Genomic DNA, 26781 nt, shown 5'->3' with positions numbered 1-26781 from the left:
AGGAAATTTGGGCAAAGAGACACCAAAGATGAATGGGTTCAGAGAAGAAACCATGTGAGGACACAGATGGAAGACGGTCATCTGGAAGCCCAGGAGAAGGGTCTTGGAGAAACCAAACCTGCTGATATCTTCTTCTTGGACTTTTAGCCTCCAGAACTGTGAGAAAATAAATGTCTATTGATTAAGCCACCCAATCTGTGATATTTTGCTATGGAGCTCTAGCAAATGAATACAGTCTCTTACTATTCAAAATCTCAAATATAGTCTAGCTTATAAAAGGGAGGGATAGAGAGACCTCAATGATTTTATGAAGAGTCAATGAGCTTTAAGACGATGGACACAAAAACTCTTTATATAATATAAAGAGCCACGTAGATATTAGCTATAGAAATCCCCCTGGCTACTATCACTGTCTACTTTCCAAAGTGACATTTGAAATCTCAACTCCTTCAAAATTCCCTTGCTTCATAATGTCAGATTTTCTTTTGTTTAAAATCATTTCAGAGTCCACGATGTTTGTTGTGAGACTGTGGATATGGGGAAAGGAGACAGATGTACTATTTTTACAAAATAAGGTAGAGATACAGAATTGTTTGCTTTAAAATATTTTTGAACAGCTTTCTAGCGTTGCTGATGTTATACTCAACTGTCTGGCCCTCTTCTTCCCTTCTCTTCTCTCCTTTTCAGTGCCTGTCCTATTTGAGTGGGGAATCCAACCTAATTTTATAAGGAAATTAAATACAATGCGCAGAACATGGGCAGAAAGGAAAGCTGTAAGGCTACCTCTACCATTTAATTTAGATTGGATTATGAGAGGCTCAAGCTGTTCCCTAGGATCTCAGGGGAGTGAAGGTGACCTTGAGTAAAGTATGAGCTAGTGCCTGATTCTTATTCTTTGTTCTGGAAGCAAATTTCTTCCTTTCCTAGGAAATTCCAGAGGGAGTCAGGTGTAATAGTTAGAGTTGGAGAAGAATAGAATGTATTTATTGCCTAAAAACCATCTTTTCCTGACAATTATTACATTGTTTCTTATTTTAATGTGACCCATTGGTTTAGCTGCCGAAAGAATGATGCTAATGAGGCCAAGATTATATCCGTGAGGGCCCATTAGTTTTACAAATGTGTGACATTGGTGATAAGAGGAATTCAGCCAAAACACATTGTAAAAAAACGGTCAATATGACAAAATCGATTTTCAATCCTCGGTATCAGTGACAGCAATTTGCTGGTATCCTCTTCAGATAACAAAGAACGGTTCAACATCTATATTATTGTATGTCTTTTACATCTATTTTTTATTTCCCTCAAGGCAGGCAGTTCCTCCTTCGGCAGTGTAAGCCGTGTAACTTCTATTCAACTTGGTCAAAGAAAACACCTGGGACTTAAACAGTGTCAGCCACATAAAGTATGTCCAATGTGGTCAAAAACAACATCCGCAACAGAAAGAAATATTCGAAAGAAAAAGCAAAGTGGTAGAGAAATTATTCATAATGAGTTCAGACTGATATGCAATGAAATTAAGAAGATGAAAATTTATATTAAACAGCAGAAACTGGTGTTAGAGCTGAAGTTTACTAAGCCTATTCTCTTGTCAATTTAGGGATGTTCTTTAAAAAATATTTTTTTAGTGTTTATTTATTTTTGAGAAAGAAAGAGTACAAGCTGGGGTGGGGGTGGCAGAGAGAGAGGGAGACACAGAATCCGAAGCAGGCTCCTGGCTTTGAGCTGTCAGCACAGAGCCCGAGGTGGGGCTCGAACTCACGAACCACGAGATCATGACCTGAGCTGAAGTCAGGCGCTTAAGCCACTGAGCCACCCAGGCGCCCCAGGGAGATTCTTTTAATAAATAATGAGCAAAGTTAAAAACAACATTGGGAAATATTTTTTAAAATTCAGGCAAATATTACATTATAATTAGGCCATTTCCATATCGAAAACACACAATTTTCTCAGGAATTAGAAATACCCATGATTTCCATTACATTTTAAATAAATTCTTTACGGCTTAATGATAGCAAGTGTAACATCCCCTTCTGTGAGTCATTGGGTGTTTCTATGGTTTTCCCAGCTCAACTAACTTCTAACGATTAGCAGAATTTTTCAAAGAAAGCTTTCATTTAACTTTACTTAGTTTCAAAACAGTATATCTAACTTCCTCTTTTTTTTTTTTTTGGTTCCAAGAATATGATTTTTTTTTTTTTTACTTAGCATTTTTATTTAGTTAAGAGTAATTTTCACCAACTTCTTAGAAAAGGATCACTACCCTCATTGTATCATTAGCCTTGTTGCCTTTATTCTGAACTCAGGTATGAACTTTAAAACTGGAAGGAATATTAAAGATTATTTAGTCCAGACCCTCACTTTGTAGATGAGGCAACTGAAATCCAGAGGGCCTAACCCACTTTTCTATGGTAACACAACTTGTCTGTGAGAACAAGAACTAGGGTCCAGGGGCGCCTGGATGGCTCAGTCGGTTGAGTGTCAGACTTTGGCTCAGGCCTGATCTCATGGTTCATGGGTTTGAGCCCTGCATCGGGCTCTGTGCTGACAGCTCAGAACCCAGACCCTGCTTCAGATTCTGTCTGTGTCTCTTTCTGCCCCTCCCCTGATCATGCTCTGTCTCTCTCTCTCTCAAAAATAAATAAATGTTAAAAAAAAAAAAAAAAACTGGGATCCAGACCTCTGCACACCTAGTTAAGGGTCCTTCTACACCTGGATTCCTCCCTGAAAATGTGGGTGTTTGCCATCTATTTCCATATAACTGAGGATGATAGGGCTTTCTGAAAAGTTCCTTTTTCCCCAAAGGGCAACTTTTCCACAATGGGCAGTTGCTTATACTTTGAGATCACTACATCATAGTTGCTGCCCTATCAGTCCACGTCATGGGGTGCAGGGGAAGTGCTTTTAAGGACTTCCTTAAAAGGATGTCCTTTTTGTGTGGTTTGGCTGTGGGCAGCTGGAAATGGCAGTGAAACTCAAGAGACCACAGTGAGAAATGGGAGAGAGAGAGATTGAGAAGAGGCATCAGTTAGCCTCAGGACTAGGAACGGAGCCACGGAACATCACATGCCTGGCATTCCAACCCAGAAGCTAATGCTGGCATGAGGCTGCTGGCCGTGTAGGACCATACATGAAGGCTGCTGGCCACGTAGGGCCATACAAGAAGGGTAGCAGGGCAATCATGGTCCTCTGAAAACCTAAAGAACACGCTTGTAAGAAGTCAGTAGGAGAAATCTCCCACAAGCTTCCATCATCGCTCTCACCTGACTGGCCTACTCTATTGGCGGCCTTATGCTCTGTCACTCTTCCTTACTACAGATTCACTCCGTCTAAGGCCACCCCCTCTACTGGCACCCCGGGGTCCTGTCTCCTCTGGCCCAAGCAAGGAACATCATTTTAATGAGTGTCACCTTCTAAACTATCCTGCACCATCAATTTTCCCTTTTCTGTTGAATCATTTTGATTAGCCGTTGAAAAGCTGTTTCCACCCACTTAAAAAAATAGAAAGAAAGACAAAACAAATCCAACCAAACAAATAAAAACTCTTGGCTTCTTTTATCCTCAGCTCCTGCTCATTTTCTCTCCTCTTTATAATCACACTTCTCAAAAGTTTTGTTATTCCAGCTGTCTTCCTTTTTTCTTTTATTCTCTCTTGAGTTACTTTTTTAAAAGAAAAGTTTATTTATTTTGAGAGAGTGAGAGAAGGAGAGAAGGGCAGGGGGAGAGAGAGTGGAGAGGGAGAATCCCAAGCAGGCTCCCCACTGTCAGTGCAGAACCCGATGTGGGGTTTGAACTCGTGAACCGTGAGATCATGACTTGGGTGGAAGCTTAACCGACTGAGCCATCCAGGCGCCCTCTCTTGAATTACTTTTAGTAGCATAATCTTCCCTCACTATTCCACCCAAATGCCTCCTTTCTGAATCACCAATAACTCCTGGGTTGCCAGTTCTCACTCCACATCTTACTTGACTTACCAGCAGGTGTAAGCTGATCAATCAAGTACTTTCTTCGCTTGGTTCTTTGGACATCACGCTTTTCTGTGCTCCTTTGTCCTTTACCGGCCACTCCTTCTCCGGCTCTTTTGCTGGTTCCCTCACACCATTTCCATTTCTTAACATTGGAGTGCCAGGGCTCAGTCCTTGGATAGCATGCTTTCTTCTTCATTCACTCCCTGATAACTTCATCAAGTCTGTTTCCTGACTACCCTCAAACTTATACCCCCAATCCTTAAATCTCCCGAATCCAAGCTCCTTTACCTAATTGCCTACTCAGTATCTGTTCCTTAATATTTAACAGGTACCTTCAAATGTGGATGCATCCAAATCTGAGCTTCTGATCTTTCACCCAAATCTGCCTCTCCCATGATCTTCCCCAACTCAATAAATAGCACTTCTGTCCTTCCAACTGCTCAGGCCCAAGATCTTGGCATCTTCAAGATAAATTTTGAATCTGCTCACGGCTCATCACCTTCACGGCAACCACCCTGGCACAGGCAAGTATAATCTCGTATTTGGGTAGACGCAGTAGTCTCCTAACTCTAAGGTGACTGTGTAATTTATCAAATATGTCCCAAGTGGAATACTTTTAGGGAAGAAAAGAATTGCAAAAAAGGATGACTATAGATCAGTCTTTAACTGATCTATAGCAGTGTAAACTGGTATTATGTGTGGTAACTGGCATGTAAGGTCATCTTATCTACCTGGTTTCCTGTTTTACCTTGATCCTTGAACACTATTCTTACCAAAGTGATCTTGTGAAACTTGTTAGGTCATATGACTCCTTAGCTTGAACCATCTACTGGAATATCATCTCAGTTGGTGTGAAATGTCTTTTCAACGACTCCACATGATCTGCTCCTTTGTTACCTCTCTATCCTCTTTTCTACTGCTCTCTCTCTCTCTCTCTCTTGTTCCTTCCACTTCAGCCACACTACCTTCCTGATCTTTTCTTGAACTTCCAGGTATACCACTGCTTCTGGAGCTTTGCACCTGCAGTTGCCTATGCCTACAAAATCTCCCAGTTATCTGTTTGGCTCACTCCTTTACCTCCTTCAGGTTTTGACTGAAATATCACCCTCACAGTGAAGCTTAACTTATGCCACCGCCTACAAAAATTGCACTCTGCTCCTCATTATGCTTCTTTCTCTGCCTCATTTTCCTCCACAGCATCTGACGTCCTTATATTTGTGTTTATTGTCTCTTTTTCTCCAGTAGAATGAGGGTAGAAATTTTTGTCAGTCTTGTTCATTTCTGTATTCTGAGCACCTAGATTAGTATGTAACACATAGTAAATGCTAAATAAATATGTGTTGATTGATAGAATAAATTAATTTTTTTAATGTGTATCTTTGAAACAGAGACAGAGAATGAGCGGGGGAAGCACAGAGGGAGAGAGACACACAGAATCCCAAGCAGGCTCCAGGCTCGGAGATGTCAGCACAGAGCCCAATGCAGGGCTCGGACTCGTCAACCATGAGATCGTGATCTGAGCCGAAGTCAGATGCCTAACTGACTGAGCCACCCAGGTGCCTCTAGAATAAATTACTTTTTAAAGCATAGTAGCTTAATTAATTTATTAGTTTTTTTTCTGACTGGCAGTCAATATAGATGGGTGGACAGATGGATGGATAGATAGATAGATAGATAGATGAGAGATAGAATGGATATGCATATTTTTTTTCTTATTTCACTTTCCTCTTCCCTTCCATACATTCATTCATCCATCCATCTTTCCTTTTCTCTGTGCTACACTGACACAATTTATTCACATTTAGATCTTATTAAGCTCATTTCTTTTTGGTGGGGGGTGAGAGGGGTAACAAGGTAGTCACTTACCAGGACATGATCCAAGAAAAGGGCACGGGAGGATAGAGAGAGGTACATTAGACTTCAGTATGCTCTGACTCACAGCATTTCACTCACTTCTTACCAAAAATAAGGGCTGCATATATCCAAGCAACCATTTCCCAAACTGTTAACTCAATGATTTCAACATAAGAATAAACAAATGTTCTCAACTGAGCATGAGATCATGAAGGGCAGTACTGTATAATAGCTGGGTTTTTCTTAAGTAAGAAATTACATTTCATCAAAATAGAAATAATTATTTGTAATCACTGAAATTTTATGACAGAGAGATTGTAATATGCCCCAAATTCCTAACACCTGAAAATATATTGATTCTTTCTTATCCATAGCCAAACTATGTTTAAAGGTTTCTAATCTATATAAAGTTTTTCATGACTGAGATTAAGAAAATCAAGCCAATGTTATTAATACCCAAACTCCAAAAGAGGAAGAGAGAAAACCACACAGTGGGTGTGAAATTCCTTCCTTCTCTATTAGGAGTTTTTCACTGAAAAAAGAAGTTTATAGAAAAAAAAATACACTCCAAATCCAGGAAAACATAAACAGCAGATGGACAAAAAGTGCCAAATCACTGTTTCTTGACTCAGACTCAACAATGTGTGAAGTCAAATTTCTCTAGGTTGCAGCTTGCTCAGACGAGGACATTTCATTCAATTACCTCCAAACCTCTCCTGGCACTGAAGTTACCTGATTCCTTACCTTGAACCTGTCTGAACACAGCTGTGGTCAGGATACTGCAGAAGTTTGACAGTGATGGTGTATACATCCTGTTTTTGGTTTTCTCTGACCTCGTTGGCTATACCTTCCCAGTCTCTCTGCTCAGTGTCCAAGTGCTGGAAGTGGTTCTTCTCTACTTCTGCTTACTAGTTAGTGATCTCATCTAGACACTCCAAAATATATATTTCTAGCCCAGAATTCGCTGCTGATATCCAGACACATAACAAGAATCATTTTATTTGACAACTGTATTTGGATGACCTCTCAGTTTGGTTTTGGTTTTTTTTAGTCCAGAGAAGAATCTTTGATTCTCACCCTATCCCAAAGTCACTCCTTTTCTAGTTTTTCTAGTTGTGTCAGTCTCAGTGAATTGTACCACCATCCAGCCTAGTTGCTTAAGAGTAAAGCCTAGGAGTTAATTTTAATTTCCCTTTCTCTTATTTCCTATTTTCACCCCACAAGCAAGTTCTATGGACACAACCTCCAAAATAACTCCTAAATTCTGTCCATTTTTCTTCATCTCCATTATTACCACTTAACTAAAAGTTGCCCTCATTTCCAATGGAACTTACTGAATTAGAATGTTATTTTTTTTAATTTTTTTTCACATTTATTTATTTTTGAGAGATAGACAGACAGAGCATGAGTGAGGGAGGGGCAGAGAAAGAGGGAGATACAGAATCCAAAGCAGGCTCCAAGCTCTGAGCTGTCAGCACAGAGCCTGATATGGGGCTCGAACTCACAAACTGTGAGATCAAGACCTGAGTCGAAGTCAGATACTTAACCAACTGAGTCACCCAGGCGCCCCGAATTAGAATGCTATTTTTTTAATATGAAATTTATTGTCAAATTGGTTTCCATAAAACACCCAGTGCTCATCCCAACAGGTACCCTCCTCAATGCCCATCACCCACTTTCCCCTCCATCCCACCCACCATCAACCCTCAGTTTATTCTCAGTTTCTAAGAATCTCTTATGGTTTGCATCTTTCCCTCTCTGTAACTTTTTTTCTCCCCCTTCCCCTCGCCCATGGTCTTCTGTTAAGTTTCTCAGGATCCACATAAGAGTGAAAACATATGGTATCTGTCTTTCTCTGTATGACTTATTTCACTTAGCATAACACTCTCCAGTTCCATCCACGTTGCTACTAAAGGCCATTTTTCATTCTTTCTCATTGCCAAGTAGTATTCCATTGCATATATAAACCACAAATTCTTTATCCAGTCTCACCGCTGTTGCTTAACATAGTGTTGGAAGTTCTAGCATCAACAATCAGACAACAAAAGGAAATCAAAGGCATCAAAATTGGCAAAGATGAAGTCAAGCTTTCACTTTTTGCAGATGACATGATATTATACATGGAAAACCCGACAGACTCCACCAAAAGTCTGCTAGAACTGATACGTGAATTCAACAAGGTTGCAGGATACAAAATTAATGTACAGAAATCAGTTGCATTCTTATACACTAATAATGAAGCAACAGAAAGGCAAATAAAGAAACTGGTCCCATTCACAATTGCACCAAGAATCATAGAATACCTAGGAATAAACCTAACCAAAGATGTAAAAGATCTGTATGCTAAAAACTATAGAATGCTTATGAAGGAAATTGAAGAAGATACAAATAAATAGAAAAACATTCCATGTTCATGGATTGGAAGAATAAATATTGTTAAAACGTCCATACTACCCAAAGCAATCTACACATTCAATGCAATCCCAATCAAAATTTCACCAGCATTCTTCTTGAAACTAGAACAAGCAATCCTAAAATTTGTATGGAACCACAAAAGACCCCGAATAGCCAAAGTAATATCAAAGAAGAAAACCAAAACGGGAATGCTATTTTTAAAGTTAGGGCACATGGTGCCTTAATCGGTCTCCCTATCTTCACTGGTAACCCAACAATCCTTCCTCCCTTGAGCAACCAGAGGGATTATTTTAAATATGTCAGATTGTTTATTTTTAATTCTTTAAATTCTCTCTTATTACACTCAAAATAAAATCTCAACTCCATCTTCTTAAAAATCCTGTATAATTTGGTCTCTGCCTATTCCTTCTGCTTTGCATGCCCTTTCCCAAACTTTTCATGGCAGATCCTTTCTTGTGATTCATATCTCTCATCATTGCTTCCTCAGAGAAAGGTTTGCTGCTTATACACTGTCCCACACTACCCTGTTTTAATGTGGTACACAGCACTTCTTACCATCTCCCCCTTCGGCAGATCCTAAGCTCCTTGTGAACAGAAACTGAACCCTTCGAGTTCATTATTACAAGTAGTCTGGCATCTGGGCAATTCTTAGAAGGTTCTCAGTATGTATTCGTTGAATGAATTCATGAATGGATATTCTACTACCATAGAGCTATTTTGTGATAGGTCCAACCCTTCTCATCCTTATTTCTTTCCCTTTCTTTCTTTTTTGAATGGTTGCTTATCTGGTGTAAACTTACCCAATTCTCTTAAAGTTGGCCCAGAGTTTCAAGTGGATTCACCAAGACCAGAAGTTATGACTGGTTGCTGGTTGAAGCCGCAGTTGCATGTAGACAAGTAAGTTCTTGTAAAATGACATTTCTTAGCGCAGATTTGATTCACATTTGTACCCTTGCACATACCATCCTGGATTACTTTATATTATACTGGACTCAATCATAGCCTGGTTTCTTCCCATAGATGTAGATCCTGCCCTCCATGATACCAAGTAGAGCCATTGCAAAGAGGCTTTTATCACAGAGAAACCGACCTCAGGGTTAGCCAAACCAGTTTTGGTCCTAGCTTTAACAACATCGTTCTGATTCACACTAGCCTTAAAAATCTGTGTGCCAGAGTTGCAGGTTTCTGTAAAGTAGAATTCATATGACTTCTATGGACACCGAATGAATGCTATAAAGGAACATAAAATGACTAGAATGAAAGTTCTATGAAGTAAAAGATAACTGCAATCAGTTATTACTAAAGCAAAATGTTATTTTACTTCTTTGAAAGATAAAATTTGGTAGAATGTATTCAACTTTGAGGTCTGTGGTTGCAGTTTGGTTCAACAAATATCTATTGAGCACCTACAGTAGGCAAGGCCATATGTGTTATGGAAAATTGAAAGAACCAAAAAACAATAATGTGATGAGTGGAATAGAAAATAGACTTCTAGACAAATGGATGACAAGTGAAATTATTTAGTTTTCAGGGGGAAAAAGGCCGAGTTCAGGCACATTATATACAGATTGTCTTGTTTTCAGAGAGCAACGATGTAGAAGCAGTATTTGTCTGATATTTAGATCACAAAAAGGAAAACCTTATTGATTTTAAGAAATAATTTTTATGGAAACTGGCCTTTCCTTCTTGAAAAGTTTAAAGGACCTTTCTACACTGGTTTAAGTAGTCCTGCCTGCTAACAGGAAGATATGGAACCTCAAAACCTCATGATAAATTTGGGCTGGGAACTATCATGATTTTTACTCATACGCCTGTGTAGTGTGAGTATAATTGTACCAGCTCAGGACTTTAACTCATACTCCTGATCATATATCAACCATAATGTCACATTATGGCAACAGTGAGGCTCTCAATAGGCTCCCTAATTGCTGCTTTGTTAAGACCCACCTCTGAACAAACCAAATGAGTTAGAGAAAGCTGCTAGGACCCAAGAAACACTTACAGCCTCCTGTCATCATAAAGCTGGGGAAAAGAAAGGCATGGGGAATGTGAGCATAATCTTTAAGCAATTCCAGTTAACTGGAAACGAGTTTTGAATGGATTTTTATATCCACGAAGGACAAAATCAGAGATAGCAGTTGCAAGTGATAGGCAGGCAATTTTTTTTTTAATAGAAAGATCACACAACGTTTGAAGCTGGTGATCTCCACATTCCTAGAGTTGAAGTACAGACCGTTGGGGAAGAAGAGCAGATTGCCCGCAGTGAATGAAATTGAACTCGTGGTTCTCAATGGGAGGGTGTTTGTAAATCTGTAGGCATGTTTTTAATAGCAACCAGGAAGGTTGTTAACTGGGCTTCTGTAGGCAGAAAGCAGAAATGCTAGATGTTCTGCAATGATCAAGAAAGCTCCAAACAGAAAAACTGTCCCAAGTCCCACATCCCACATATGTTTGTAATGTCATACCAGAATAAATCCACTATAAATGTAATTGCAAGTACTTTATCACATAATAATGTTAGAAAAGATTTTCCGGAAGTTGAGTAAAATAATTTAGAAGACAGTTGTCATTAAGAAAAATACCTAAATGGAATTAAGGTGTTATTTACAAATTACTCAATAATTTACTTTTTCTGCCAATAGTTTCTATTTAATATGTTATGTATCTCCAGCTACCTATTTAATTTTATTTATTTATTTAAAAATTTGTTAATGTTTATTTATTTTTGAGAGAGAGAGACAGACAGACAGACAGACAGAGTGTGAGTGGGAGAGGGGCAGAGAGAGAGGGAGACACAGAATCCGAAGCAGGCTCCAGGCTCCCAGCTGTCAGCACAGAGCCCGATGTCCAAACCATGAGATCATGACCCGAGCTGAAGTCGGATACTTAACCAACTGCGCCACCCGGACAACCCTAATTTTAAAGGGTGTCAGTGTGAGGATTTAATTTTTGCCATGGCCAATAGAAGACAAAAAAAATTTAAGACTGAGTGTTTTATGCACTGAATTATAGAGAAAAGCAACTACTGGGGAAACTAAGGAAAGACTGTGTTTTGTTTTGTTTTGTTTTGTTTTGTTTTGTTTGGGATTTGCTACGAGTTTTCTAAAGCTACATCCCTACCAGCAATGGTACTCCGGGTGTTTGTTTAAGCTGCTAATAAAATACCCTGGATCAGTCTTTACCTACAGCTACACCTATAAACATAGGTGGTGAGAGTGACAATTTGACACTCTTAGGAACAGACTTAGATACAGACAATAAATTAGCAGACATCCGAAACAGGATGTCAGTAAGTTGCATTAAGTGTTTTGAAAATATTCTTATTTTCAATATTGCCATTCTCTATACTGTTAATTTTCAAAATATAAAAAGGAGATCTCTGCTGTGAAAATCACACATTGAAGTGCATTCATTTCTAGGTGGCCCCTCTTACACTGACACTACCCCACAACTTTTTGCCAATCCATTCTCTTGCCTGCTGCTGATTATAGACTATTATCCCTGAGGCCCCTTTATGTATCAGAAACTAAATGTATACCTCACTATGTGGAAAACTGTTGAATGTAAAAGATGTGTTTTGTGCTAAATAGTGTCACTTCCTAGTTGTATTTCATAATATAAATAATTATTTTGACACTACACTACACAATCATTTCCAGCTCATTTGCAAGAATATTACACTTTCCTCATTTCCCCTCATCCACAACCTATTATTTTTCTTGGCATGTTGTCTTTACTTTAATTAAGGTTATTTTCCTCTTTCTCTCATCACATGCAAATACATGTAGTCTCTTACTACTTATCCTAATTCTAACTTTTATTCAAGGGTCCACTTGTACTTATGCTTGCTCAGTTATTTATTCACTCCTTTATTTCCTTTTATACGTGCATGGAAGAACTACTGATTCCTTTACTGCTTGTAAACTTCAACTTTTTCATTTTAATTATGTGCAGTCATTAGACAATTCCATTATGACTTACAGAAGCACTGTATCTGAACAAATGCACAGGGAATTCATATGATTTTGTTATAATTTTTTCTTTTACCTTGGTTTTACACTACAGTTAGGACATTATATCAACTTTGAAAATCAGTATGTGGGTTATTTTATCTATAAGTCTCAATTTGAGATATTAAAAAGGGCATCACATAATACTTACATGAGAAAGGAATGGTGTCTGATAGGGGTTGAAAGCACTGCACTAGATAATCTCTAAGTCTTTTCCTTTTCTAAATTCCTAAGACTTTTTTGTTTCTATAATCTCACTAAGGATGGGGAATACTCCTGACTCCCAGAATAGCAAAAATTCCATTCACAGAAACCTATATTAAGTTGAACGAGGGCACCTGGGTGGCTCAGTTGGTTAAGTGTCTGACTTAAGCTCAGGTCATAATCTCACAGTTCATGAGTTGGAGCCATGCGTCAGGATCTCTGCTATAAGCACAGAGTCTGCTTTGGATCTTCTGCCCTCCTCTCTCTCTCTCTCTGCCCCTCTCCTGCTCATTCTCTGTCTCTCAAAAATACATAAACATTTAAGTTGAACATACATGTTTATGTTGCACTTATGAAAGAGAGTGAACATTTTTCTGTCATTTCATCGAATTGAAAAGACCATGACAAATCAAGAGATGCAAACGCTAGTTCTCTGGGCATGACTATTTTCACAAACACCCCCAGGTATATTTTTCTTACCTAGCTTGACAAGGCGGAGCATGGAGGTATTACTTCCTCTTTCAGTGCAAGCGGTTACTGAGAGGTTGTAGATATCTCCTGGAGGCAGACTGAGAATCGCAGTCATGACATTGCGTGTTACCTGAAAGATCCATCAAGATTGAAGGTTTAAACTTCTAATGAACTTGAACTAGAATACCACTCCAAACAACTACAGGGCTATGGTAGGCATTCTCTCTATTCTATGCGGCTTTATACAGTTGATTACAACCCTACGGATACTTTATTTCCTTTGAAAATTATATGAATTCCTCAACTGAACCAAATGCAAGGTAGCTCTACACGTGCACAATAAATATCAGAACACTTTTGCAATTAATCCTCTATTTAGAATAGGTACTACTCTGATACTTTTCTTCTTATTCACAGCAAATTTTAGAAAAGGCAACTGCTAGGTGTCTGCTGATATGTATACAACTTAGCCCTAGCTGAGAAGCTAGAAGACACCTAGTCATATCTATAGCCACCTGGTTTCTTAACTAAAGACTACATTTCCTAGTTTCCTCTATAGCTAGAGGGAACCATGCGATCTACTTCTGACCAATGGATCATAAGTGGAAGTCACATGGGCAGCTTATAATCCTGTCTACACTCTATAAGTGCTGGGCCTCCATATCTTCTCCTTTCCTCTCCCCGCATGCTAGAATATGGATATAATGATGATAAGGTTCAGCTATGCAAATGAAGCCTACACAGTTCTAGACGAAACAACATGACAGAAAGAATCTGGACCCCTGGATGATTGATCCTTTACAGCAGAGGTGCTCTGACAGTTCTATGCTAGCATGAGAGAAACAAGCTTTTATTTTCTTCAAGCTATGCTCTTTTTTTTTTTTACAGTAGTTTAGTCTGTACCCTAACGCCATGTCAAAAGTGTAATAAAGCAGGAGAAAAGAAATCAGTATTTCCAATGTACCCAAATATTTAGGTATTGGTGATATATGGAGAAAATATCAAAACATATTAACTGTGGTTTTCTTGAAAATGTTTGACATCCTGAGTAAAAACCTCAAATCATAACTTTCAATGTAAATGATGAGTAGTTTTAACTATTAGAGATCACTATTAAAGATTAAAAGGTAAACCCTCTGAAAGGAGGAATTTAATTTTTTTTACTGTCCCTTCTCCGGAGCCCAAAACAGTGCCAACTGGCATAAACCATTTGTTTAATGTTTCAATAAATGTTTGCTTAATGGTTTTCAAGAGTTCATGTAAATAAACGTTCAGATGCCTGATATTGGGATTCAAAAAAACATACACTCTTTTTAATTTTCTTCTTTCCTTCTGCAACAACCATCCAGTGTAACATTCTAGAATGGGAGAGGTCAGTTGTGTCGTCTCCATATGTCCAACTGATATATACCAGACTGTTGAAATACTCCACAGATGTGATTTCTGGAGCAACTGGGGCTACAAGGAAGGTAAGAGGCACATTTTAGTTTAATAAGAGACTAATAATAATTAAAGTACTTACCAACAAAGCATGCAATCCCATGTAGAGTTAATTTAGAGAATTAAAATTCACACCATAAAGGGGTACCTGGTGCCTCAGTTGGTTAAGCATCGGACTCTTGATCTTGGTTCAGGTCATGATCTCATGGTTCATGGGTTTGAGCCCTGCATTGGGCTCCTCACTGACATCGTTGAGCCTGCTTGGGATTCTCACTCTCTCTCTCTGCCCCTCCCCCGCTCACTCACATGCTTTCTCTCTCTCTCTCTCTCTCTCTCTCTCTCTCTCTCTCTCTCAAAATAAATAAACTTTAAAAAATTCACACCATAGGATGGTCCTGGGGATCCCAGGACCTCTCAGTAACATAACGAAGGTTGGTGGTAAAAGTTGGGCACTGATTTCCTGGGTCCCCACCTTGTATGGCCCAGACACAAGGCGGCCAGACCCATCTGTACCTGAGGATATCAGGTCTTTTATATTGATTTCATAGTTAGAAGATTCCTAAAATGTTCACCTCTTTGCATCCACTTGTTGCATCAATAAATTAATAGTATAAGGCATTATTGAATTGATTGTCCAAGCAGTACTGGAAAACTTGGGGTCCTATAAAAGTATATTTTTTATTGTGGTATAGCAAAGATGTTTATAGAAATAAAGGGCAGTAAGATCAATGGTTAGAGGGGCAGAAAATAAATATTGTTTATATAAAATCACAAAGCAATACCATTGATCATGTCTAACCAGCACCTTGCAAAACGTAGGCTCTTAATAAATGTTACTGAAGCAAGTAGCAAGGAAGGAAAGAAGGTCTCTTTTATCACACCACAAAGCTAACTTCTAACACTGAGTTTCTTCATTTATTTTACATTCTGACACATTTAAATGCAAATTTTTTAATGGGGAAGAGAGTTCATTACCAGCTTTATAATATATGAGCTCTGAATGTATATTTTAATTATTTTTTAAACTTAACTGATAATTCTGAAGATTTTAGGAAACACGCACACACAGTTGAATTTCAGTTCCCTGTGTATGCTGGTTTGGACAAGCAAGTGTTCCATTCTGAGAGACAGCACAAGACCAAAGGAAATATCTGGAGGAGAATTTCTATAAACCATGAAGATTTAGTTTCCTCGATACACTACGAGTACTCGTAACAAACATTCATAACTATGCTTTCTAGAACAATTTTTACGGAAGAGACTTGTAATATAGAGCGTAAAATACATTTCTGTAGCAAGCAAGTTAACACAAACCCAAATCGTATTTCAGAATAGTCTAATAAAGAGAATAATACCTGTGGCTTCTTTCCTCCATTATATTTCTATGTACTTCGTTATACATATGTATCTATACTTACATTTTGCCAAAGGATATTTTCTCATGTTCTAATTCTAGTGAGGACAAGAAACACTTTTAAAATTGCAAACCCGGACACGTATTTAAAATTGTGTAAGTATTAACACAGATCCTCGCACATAAATAATTAACTAGATCTTTAGATTTTTATACGCCATGTTGTTGCCTTAAAATTCAGCATATTGCTGAAAGGCCACAAGATGTCACTATTTGTTTATTAAACATAATTTGGTACACTGGCATAATTACTATGCATTTGACTTGCAGACAAATTTGCCTAACAAAGACAGTAGTCCAGAGATCCTAATAAATCACACCTTATTCAAATATTTTATTCCTGTATCCTTTTATATCACACGATTTGGCGTTTTGGATCACAACTAAAAGCACAGGAAAGAGAAGTGTGATATCCTTGTTTGCTTTAAACTTGAGACGAGGGAAGGCAAACGAGATAAGGCAAAGATTTCAATTGGCTTTAAAATAAGTCTAAAAATAAGTCAGTGCCCATATATATTTTAATAATGATTTATATTATATAATTTACTTCTCACACTACCTGTGAAATATTATTATGCTTATTTGACAGATGGGAGAGTTGAGACCGTCTATATTCATATGCTTAGGTGACACCTTGAAGGGACAGTGTCAGCATGACTTAGGAGACAGTCCCAGGAGGGCTCGCTTTGGCAGCACATACCCTAAAATAGGAGATTGTCCCAGGAAAAGATAAGGAGTTCACAAAGATCAATTTGTTGGAGACAACAGACTGCTCACCTAGCCAAGCAGCTCACTTATTAACCAGAGAACTATTCAGACTTGCCAGGCCCATAACTTTTGCCAGGTCCCAGTCAGTTCCCAGCTCTGAAAGGCACACCTAAGCCACTTGAGTCCAGAACTCCAAATCCTGTTAATGGTTCATTTCCAGTGTCCCCCTTCAGAGACACCATAGAGAGCCTGGCAAGGTGGTTTTCTGCTTTATTGCAGAGAGTTCTAAAACACTTGGTCTTGCTCTATTAGCCTGTTGTTAGGTCACATTTTGAATTCTGCCAATGAGAAAAAAGAAGTCGAGGATCATTAGGACAATTTGCTCAAAGTCTGACAGCTAGAATTCTGGAGGGCCAGGTCTGCTCAATCACGTCTTCAGATGCAAAGTCTGGGCTCTTTTCAGACGTCTCTGTCTGAGGCGGAAAGAGTATTCTCAGAAAGGCAGTGTCAATAAAGTTAAGCTGTATGAATCATTTATATGGTAAATGTAACTAAAATTAAGTATGCAATTATTAATATAGTCAAGAAGCTCACACACTACTCATCACATAATTGGTATTTTCTACCTTTTTGATATTTTGGTAGTCTTTCACTTGTCTACTCTAGTATTACTATTAATATCTGGAACACAAGGGAGCTCCAGATATTGTCTAGTAAAGGAAAGGGATATACTATGTATGTTGATAGTGTAAGAATTCACATGATTAATTTCTTCTTTTTTTTTTAAGATTTTATTTTTAAGTAATCTCTATACTCAACACGGGGCTCGAACTCACAACCCAGAGATCAAGAGTTGCATGCTCTACCAACTGGGCCAGCCAGTGCTCCCACGTGATTAATTTCTTTGCATTTTCTTTCACTGATAAAGTCTGACAGAGTAAAACTAGATGTCCAGAGAAGAATATATTTTGGTAACATTTTTCTTCACCTAAACATATTTTTCTCACATCTTCTCTCAGTATAACACTAATTATAGCCTTGTAGTCCAACCAAAAGTTCCTGAAAAATCGTAGTTCAAATAGGATTCAGAAATAGTGTTTCTTTGATGAAATCCCCCTTTCATTGCCATCTCTGACCACCTCTGTTATCTATCTCTGCTATATGAAAATGAGCTAACAACTGTTTCAGTGCTTTTAAAAAAAAACCCCAAGGCTTACAAAAGTTAACATGCACAGGTTACACAGGGTAGATGGCCGATCCGTGATTCAAACCCAGGTCCATCAGTCTCCAAAGCCTGTTTTAACTCCTGCTCTGGACAATGCTGCCATCAGCCTGTGACTTTAAAACTTTAATTAATAAGGAAATGGAGGCACTCTAGCAAACAAAATCATTGAGTGGGTAAAATCAGTTGAAGCCCAAAGTTCTGTCTGCTGCATCTCTATTCTAATCGATTCCAAACAGGGGCACATAAATAAAGGACAATGACTCAGGATGAAAATGTATTTTGATTTTCAAAGACTATCATTTAAACAAATAATGAACTTTCAGAATCAAGGATACTAGCTTCCATGAGACTGAGCTTCAGTCAGTGCTGGGTGAGTGCCTAGCGCTTTCTGGAGACATATCTCTTCAGAAACTCCTCAAAATGGCGTTCTCTCCCCGTGGAAGCCGTTCCCATAACACCACTCACCTGTTATGAAGCTTATGGTGGAGCTGTCGCAACAGCTCAGTTCTGGGTCTCCCCATGTTACCATGGTAACTCGAAAGTTGTAGTACCATGCTGGCAGCAGATTGGCTATCCTCTAAAAAGAGCAAGGAGACAAAAGAGCAAGGGGGAAAAAATCCTATTTTTGGAATAGAGTTACTTTTATTAGGTCATGAAAATTATCAATAAGTATTTTTTATTTTCCTTCCCATACCTTTTTGTATTGTATGTATATACATGTATGTATATCTGCATGTAAATAGAATGATCTACAAACAGAACTTTTAAAAAAGTGATTCATAGGTATTGAGTCAAATGTTACTAATATTGGTCTCGTTTTGCAGTTTCCTACGTTGTATTACGCATGTGAAATAGTACTTATTTGTAAGCGACTGTACATACACATTCCCCTATTTCTACAAAAACTGGCCTCTCACGACTTTGTGTTCTCCCAGTTTGGACCATAATCATGCATCCTTGTTGGGTGGCAAATACCAGAGACATCAACCGGGTAGAGGGCAATCGTGCACTTCATGTGTGACCTGTGCCTTAGAAATTATTCCAGCCTCAGAAAGCGCAATCTTTCCCTGCTCTCTTGAAAAGCATCCTCTAGTTGCACCTGGTTGCAACCAACCTCAGTTGGTTAAGCGTCTGACTTCAGCTCAGGTCATAATCTCACAGTTTGTGGGTTCGAGCCCCACACTGGGCTCTGGGTTGACAGCTCAGAGCCTGGAGCCTGTTTCAGATTCTCTGTCTCCCTCTCTCTCTGTCCCTCCCCTGCTCATACTCTGTCTCTCTCTCCTTCAAAAATAAATAAACATTAAAAAAGATTTTTTTAAAAAGAAAGAAAAGCATCCTCTAATAGCCTGACATCATAGGTATTTAAGTGATGTGTAGATGTTAAGAATACTCATCACTAGTGTTAAAACAGTGTCAACTAATTATTGAATGACTAACAGTAACTTTTTGTGTTTTCCTCCTAGGGACAGAGAGGGACAATAAGCTCTTAGCTCTATTAAAACGTGGATATGCCCAATTAGGGATGAAAGCATGCTTCGCATAATTATTTCTCTCTCTTTCTCTCTCTCAATCTCTCTCTCTCTCTCAATCTCTCCCTGGGAAAAAAACAGTTCTACACGCAAAAACAACTAAAAAAATCTTGAAGGTAGCAAACCACCCATGTGTATTTACAGGTAACTTTTTCTGACACACTTGGTACAGAAAGGCAAATTTCTTTACACAGGAAGTGTGACGGCTACTTAAGGAACCATTACCACTGATGCAGTTAAGGAGATAGTCGCTGCTATTTCATAGTATGTTGTCCACTCTGATGTCATTGTTGCAGGGTTGAAATAAAACATTTCAACTACATATTTTCTGAACACTCCTAAGTAAGGTCTGCTCCAGCTCAGAACCACTGCCGTAGGACCCAAGGGATAGAGCATTAAATCCTTTATTCCCGTTGGAACTAAGAAGAAGCAGGGAAGGGTGAGAAAAGAGAGCCAAGAAGAAAGGTTTAATATCTTTTCGAATGTCTTAGAAATGGCTTCAAACTTCTTAAAACTAGAGTTTTTGCCCTTCTGATATGGCCATTGAATAAATCACATTTGCCTCCGATGTTATTTTTCTGAGTAATAGTTGCTAACTTTAGACCCCAGGTTATATGACTGTAGTCATTTATGACTCTGGATGTAGAATATTGGGTGAATGAGTAGGGACCCCCCCATATATGATGCTAATGACTTGGGCATGGACACTGCGTCTCCCTCCCCACCAACAGTACTCTGATAAAGTAATTCTTGAGGCTGGCAACTTACCGATAGCAAATGTCACAGGATCTGAAGGTGGGCCAATCAAAGGGCCTTTTCTTAGGTACATCACGACCTGGTACTGGGCACCGGGAACCAGATTTTCAATAATAGATTTGCTTGAGTTCACCTTTAAACCAAACACCCAACATGATTTATTTAGAGGTGGGCTTTCAGAATGTGACACAGCGGCTGATACCATATTCAGGGACTCTTTGTGGAGCCACAGACGCCTTTGAAATCCAGAAGCCTTTGCTCGTTCTGGGGAAGGTCAGATTTCAAAATTAGCATGATTTATAGTTTATGTGAACACTGAAGGGAACCCAGAACATTCAAATTCTACGGCTGGATTTAATAAGCCCCGTGAACTGCTTTATACCATCAATGTCAATTTGAACCATGTACACTAGAGACACATCAGCCTCTAACCATAATCAAATCAGCAATACCATAAGGGTAGTCTGACATCCTAAATTGTAGTGTCAGCTAAAAACATACAAAGATCAGTGCAGGAATGTCTTTGGTCTCTCGTCACTAAGAAGCATATAATATCTAATTATAGAGAAGGAAATGACCTCAGAGATTATCTGCTCCAAATCTCTCATTTAATAGATCAAAACAGTAAAACCAGGAAATGGCCAAGGTCACATATTCAGATGCAGTGTTGGGACTGGAAGCCTAGTGTTGTGACCTCCAATGGCTGTTACAGGCAAGTCTGGGACTAAGCATCAAGATACAGTAGGAAATGCTTCTGAAGGCTATTGTGACCCCTTAAAATAATGTAGAAAATATTTCTCATATAGATGAGCCCTTCTTTACTGTTCTTTTTTTTTTTTTAAACTTTTGGTTAGGTAACAAATACAATATAGAGAAAAACAACCGACAGATGAATGAAATGTACATTTAAAAAAATGTACTTGGGGCGCCTGGGTGGCACAGTCGGTTAAGCGTCCGACTTCAGCCAGGTCACGATCTCGCGGTCCGTGAGTTCGAGCCCCGCGTCAGGCTCTGGGCTGATGGCTCAGAGCCTGGAGCCTGTTTCCGATTCTGTGTCTCCCTCTCTCTCTGCCCCTCCCCCGTTCATGCTCTGTCTCTCTCTGTCCCAAAAATAAATAAACGTTGAAAAATTAAAAAAAAAAAAGTACTTATTAAAGTTAAATGTTGGCATGCACTAGGATTAATGGTTCAGTTTACAGGTCAAGAAATGTGACCTTTAATGCCTCTGATATTGAAGACAGCCTTGCTTAGTAGAGAGAACACAGGTTCTCTATTCAGACTGCCTGAAATCAAATCCTGACTCCACCTCTTATCAGCATGGGAATTTATTTATAATTCTTAGCGTGGCTTCATGATTGATAAACTATAGATAATACTATTATATACCTCACAGGTGAGGATGCTTATATGCCTCACAGGTTTCTATTGAAACTAGAGATTCAATAAAGATAATTCACTCCTCATCAATTTTTGGCCTCTAGGGTATATAACATTGTAAAATTACTGTGGAAAGGACCAGAAAGAAATCAAAGAAGAACAATAATGTTGACAGCTTACCTATGCTATGAGGTTTTTTTTTTAAGCTTCGTTATGATTTTAAGAATACAGAATTCATGGATATGAATTTTAAGCCTTTCTAACACCAGAAACTGATTGTACACAATGGGAATTGTATAACTTGAGTTGGGACAACTTGCTCTAAATGTAAGTAGGGGGAGCAGCATACCATAATTTCTTTTCCAGTAACTTAAACAAAATAAAATGAAGTTGAATTCATAAAATAGCATTTCTGCCCCTTCTTTCCTACTCACTCATACCAGAAATTTTTGCCCATGTTTTACTTTTTTAAAAATTATTATTATTTTTACAAGTCTATTTATTTATTTTGAGAGAGACAGAGACAGAAAGAGAGAGCATGAGTTGGGGAGGGCAGAGAGAGAGGGAGACAGAGGATCCCAATCAGGCTCCGCACTGAGTGTGGCTCAGGGCTCCACCTCGTGACTGCCAGATGACGAGTTCATGACCACGGAGACCACCACCTGAGCAAACATCAAGAGTTGGGCGCTCAACTGACTGAGCCACCCAAGTGTCCTTGCCCATGTTTTAGAATGTGAATTCTGCTGGAAGCCATCTAGGTAAAGTTAGCCAACTAGACATTCTCATCTGATGGAGCATTTCCTGAAGAGACAAACTATGAATAAGAATGTGTATGCTGTGCACAACTAAGCAACATTGGCTTATTTCTTTAAAATACATTTTTAAATGATAAAACTAATAATGCACATTGTGAAAATTATTCACCCAACAGAAGAGCAAATGAAGTAAACTGGCAATTTTTCTATCCTCCTCCCCCCACTTCCAGCATTTTGGGGGACAATCTTCCAGACCCTCCTACACACATATATAAATAAACAATATTATATTGAACCATATAGGTGTTGCATTATCAATGTCGCTCCGAACTTTCCTTTAAGACTTAACAACATATTATGCACATGTAGCATGCCTGTGAATGTTAACCTAGCTCATCAATCACTCCTTTAGAATATTTAGAATAGCAGGACAGACAAAGCGTAGATTACTTCAGGGTGGTGTTAAAATCTCTTTGGTTTGATAATATTTTAGGCAACTACTTGATTCTGATTATTTAAATGACTACCTGAAGTCATAGCCACTTAAGTTTGCCATCATATTTAATATCCTGAGGGTATTTTGCTAGTGAAATAAGTCAGAGAAAGGCAAATGCAGTATGATTTCACTGTGAGGAGACTAGAAAGCAAAACAAATGAACAGACAAAACAAAACAAAGCTCATAGGTATGGGGAACAGAATAGGGGTGGCCAGAGGGGAGAGGGGTTCACAGGAGGATGACATGGGTGAAGGGGGTCAAGAGGTACAAACTTCCAGTTATGAAATAAACAAGTCACGGGGCTGTAACATGCAGCGTGGTGATGACTACAGTTAGTAATATTGTATCGCCTCTCTGAAAATTGCTAGGAGAGTAAATCTTAAATGTTCTCATCCCTAGAAAAAAAATTTTGTAACTTTGTATGGTGATGGATGGCAACTAGACTTATTGTGATGGTCATCTTGCAATGTATGTGACTCTTGAATCATTATGCTGCACACCTGACATTAATATAATATAATGTGATAATTATACCTCAATGCAAAAAATATGCCATCATAACAAATTCATCCTAGGGACATGATTCGATTTTTTAATAAGAAGCAACTATGTGTATATACATCCCACTACTAAAAAAAAAAAAAGGAGAAGAGGGCAACGGTGTTGCAAATGACCTTGGTAACAATTTATAAACACCAACTCCTTTCTGCCACCCTGTTTTCGAATATTTGCTAAGCTGCCAGCTGGTATCTGTGCTTTTATCCCTCTTATTTATTTATCACTCTTTATTTATCTTGGACCGCCTTGGGAGTAGGTACACTGCACTCTACTTAGTAAATAATGTGTATAATATGTATTTTATTCTCCAGAGGATCATTCCACATCCCCTTCCCCAATTTTCATCCCATCTTTGCATTTCACTATTTCCTCTTTCCCTTTCCCAGCTCACTTGGTCTCCATTTCAGAGAATTCTGTTCAGTCCAATGCCTCTCCAATGAGGCACCGGTCCTATCCCTCTTCAGCTAAAGAAATAGGAGGAAAGATGTCTTAGCACAGGAAATACATGCAGACTATTAAATAACAGGGTGTGTAAATTGTTGGAAGGCACTTAGGGACCAAGGCAGATCACATTAAAAATAAATATACATACATATATTATGTGACGTTTTTTTAATCCCGAAATTTAGGATTGTGTGTGAGTCTTCAGAGAAAGTACTGAGAGCACGTTTACTTTGAAGAATTGACAGGGTCCTTTATGTATAACACTGATGGAGCACAGACTTTATGTTCCTCATATATTTATTAATGAAAAGCACCACGATGGTTGTTAGGGGGCATGCAACGCAAAACACCCTTTTCCACAAACATTTGTTGCCCGCAAACTTATACACGAAACACCAACCAGACATGAAGAGCACATGCGGGATTTGGACAAGTTCAAATTAATGGGTCCGTGGAAGGCCAGACTCTAAGCCTCATGAGCTCAAGGTTCGAGTCAAATTTGTTTTATTTCTAGGATCTTGCACTAGGACCCACCTAGCATGCAGATATCAGCGGTGGTATAAGGGAGGGTAACGGTACTCGCATTGACTCTCATGGATGACCTGGGTGATATATAAACAACGATCCTGTGGTATAGTCAGTGGTAGATGCCAAGTCGGGAGAGTGAAAGTATCAAATAGTGAAGCATTATCTTAAGTAGTCCCGCCTTATCTGCAGGGGATTCTGTGTTCTAAGACCCCCAGTGGACGCCTGAAACCATGGGTAGTACCGAACCCTGTATGTACTCTGTTTCTTCTTATACCTACATACCTATAAACCTATTGTTAAATACCTATTGTAAAGTTTAATTTATAAATCAGGGACAGTAAGAGATCAACAATAACCGATAGTAAAAACAATTACACAGTATACTGTAATTAAAGTTGTGTGAATGTAGTCTGTGTCAAAATATCTTACCGGACTATACGCTCTCTTCTTATGGTGCCGTGACACGATAAAATGTCTGTGTGATGAGACACAGTGAGATGAATGACGTAGAAACTGCGACCTATCGCTAGGCTACTATTGACCTTCTGACTATATGTCACAGGAAGATCATCTGCTTCTGGCCCGTGGGTGACCATGGGTGACTGAATCCATGGAAAGTGAAATCATGAATAAGGGGAGGGACTACTGTATGTGTTTAGCCTTAGAATCACTCTTATTTTTGAGCTGCAGGAAATCTTGAATTTCCTGTTGAATGCAATCACAGTACCACTGCAGACAGAATTAAAGAACTATTAATTTTTTTTTTCTGGATAACAATTGCTTTAGGAAATAAGCCCAAGTCAGATAGGTACTGGTGATACTGTCTTCTGGATTCTTTTGATTAATGGCCACGTGACTGCAGGCCAGTTTTTGAGACTTTTTGAATAATGTTTCCTCGTCTAAACATATGTGTGTGCCTGTGTGTGTGTGTGTGTGTGTGTGTGTGTGTGCGCATGCATGAGTGTATAGTGAGGCAATGGATAATGTTGGTGTAATAATAAAATCTTCAAAATGTTCCTGTGGTAATTGAGATAATGCCTCACACAGTGAGGTCTAGATCCCGCCCTCCATTCTAAATATTGGCCTTCTTGCCTGTAATCCTTAACAGTTTCATGTTTGCATCTCAAGAAGGCACTGTCAAAGTACACTTAGACCAGCCTTTTCTGGCTCATTTATAATTTACAAACTCTATACCGTTAGCCTTTGGCTTCTATGCAAAAGATACAGAATTTGTACATCAGATGAAGGGCGAAGCAATGTACCTTGGAGCAGTCAAGTTCTATGTCATGTTCTGTAAGAGAAACGGATGTTTCTAGCAATGTAACCAGTCAGCCGTTTTCGGTAGGCTCAGGAAAGGAAGCTAGTAAACTGCACAGTGAGTCGTGATTAGAAGTTAATCTGTTTAGCATATTTACTCCTTAATTTAATTGAAGTCAAGGGGTAGCCTCATCCTCAAGTAAGAGCGTATCTCAGTACTTTTAAGCCTTTCTGGCACTCCAAAGGCCAGGATTCCTAAATTCATCTTATCAGTTTCAAGTTTCTCACTCTTTGAATTTCATTAAATGCCCTAAAAGCTTTCATATAGCAACTGTTGTATTTGAGTATTACATTTCCAGTGTATGACACACGAGTTGATAATTTTACCTGTGGGGAAGTAAATACTCTGTTTGTAAGACACCAAGAATCAGTACATTTGACCGTATGAAAAAATAAAACCAAGTTTTGGGAAAGTACGGCTGGGCACCAGGCTCCCTGTGGATACTTCTGGGCGACGGACTGCAGGATCTGCCCCGGGGCCCACGTGGCAGGGTTTCCCTCCGGATGGATGGTTGGGCCTGAAAGCTCACTCTGGTAGCCATTCCCAGAACTAATGATTTGCACCCCATTTCCACTTGCCCTTCATGCTCCCTTGTGCTCAGCTAAGTCCTATTTCTCCTTCAAAGCTCTCCTCAACGGGGCACCTGGGTGGCTCAGTGGGTTAAGCCTCTGACATCAGGCTCTGTGCTGAAAGCTCAGAACCTGGAGCCTGCTTCTGATTCTGTGTCTCCCTCTCTCTCTGCCCCTCCCCGGCTCCCACTCTATCTCTCTCTCTCAAAAATAAATAAACATGAAAAAAAAATTTTTTTAAAAAGCTCTTCTTAGCTGTGATTAGTGAAGGGGGAGTTTTTTTCCTTTCGTACTTTTAATTTTTGAATTAGTTTTCCGGTGAGCATGAATTATTTTTTGTAGTTTAAATAACAAGAAAAAGAAAATGGGAAAAGTAAAACAAACAAACAAAAACTCCCCAGAATCTTCTGCTTGGTTGTCTCCTTGCCGGGTAAAAGTTTCTCTGGCCAGTTTTCCCAATCCTCTTGCCCCAATCCATATTTACTCATGCCCAGCTCTTTCTGTGAACTCATAAGGGCTCCCTGGGCCTTATTTTATACTCTGCAGTAACTGTATGTTCCCTTATGCTCTGTTCTCACTAGATCATAAACTCTGCAAGGGGCAGATGCATAGAAATTATCTAGATCCCCAACATCTATCAGAGTACCTGCCACCTCGTAGGTCTCTTTTTTTCCCTTAAGTTTTTTAATGTTTATTTTTGAGAGAGAGAGACAGAGTGTGAGCAGGGGAGGGGCAGAGATA

General features: G+C 39.0%; 1 protein-coding gene across 2 annotated transcripts in view; it reads right to left on the bottom strand.

Annotated features, from left to right (window-relative positions):
• Nucleotides 1-26781, bottom strand: part of PTPRO (protein tyrosine phosphatase receptor type O) — a 242162-nt gene that overhangs the window by 56205 nt on the left and 159176 nt on the right. For both annotated transcript variants that reach the window (XM_023256797.2, XM_023256798.2), the window contains exons 8-12: nt 20007-20127; nt 19464-19657; nt 18175-18286; nt 14229-14380; nt 12932-13052 (exon numbers count right to left, since the gene is read on the bottom strand). In XM_023256797.2, coding sequence (XP_023112565.1) covers nt 12932-13052; nt 14229-14380; nt 18175-18286; nt 19464-19657; nt 20007-20127 — 700 coding nt within the window. The remainder of the gene's footprint in view (nt 1-12931; nt 13053-14228; nt 14381-18174; nt 18287-19463; nt 19658-20006; nt 20128-26781) is intronic.

This window comes from Felis catus, chromosome B4, assembly GCF_018350175.1.
Source record: "Felis catus isolate Fca126 chromosome B4, F.catus_Fca126_mat1.0, whole genome shotgun sequence".
In the NCBI taxonomy this organism is placed as follows: Eukaryota; Metazoa; Chordata; class Mammalia; order Carnivora; family Felidae; genus Felis; species Felis catus.
This window is presented reverse-complemented; position numbering and strand designations above follow the sequence as displayed.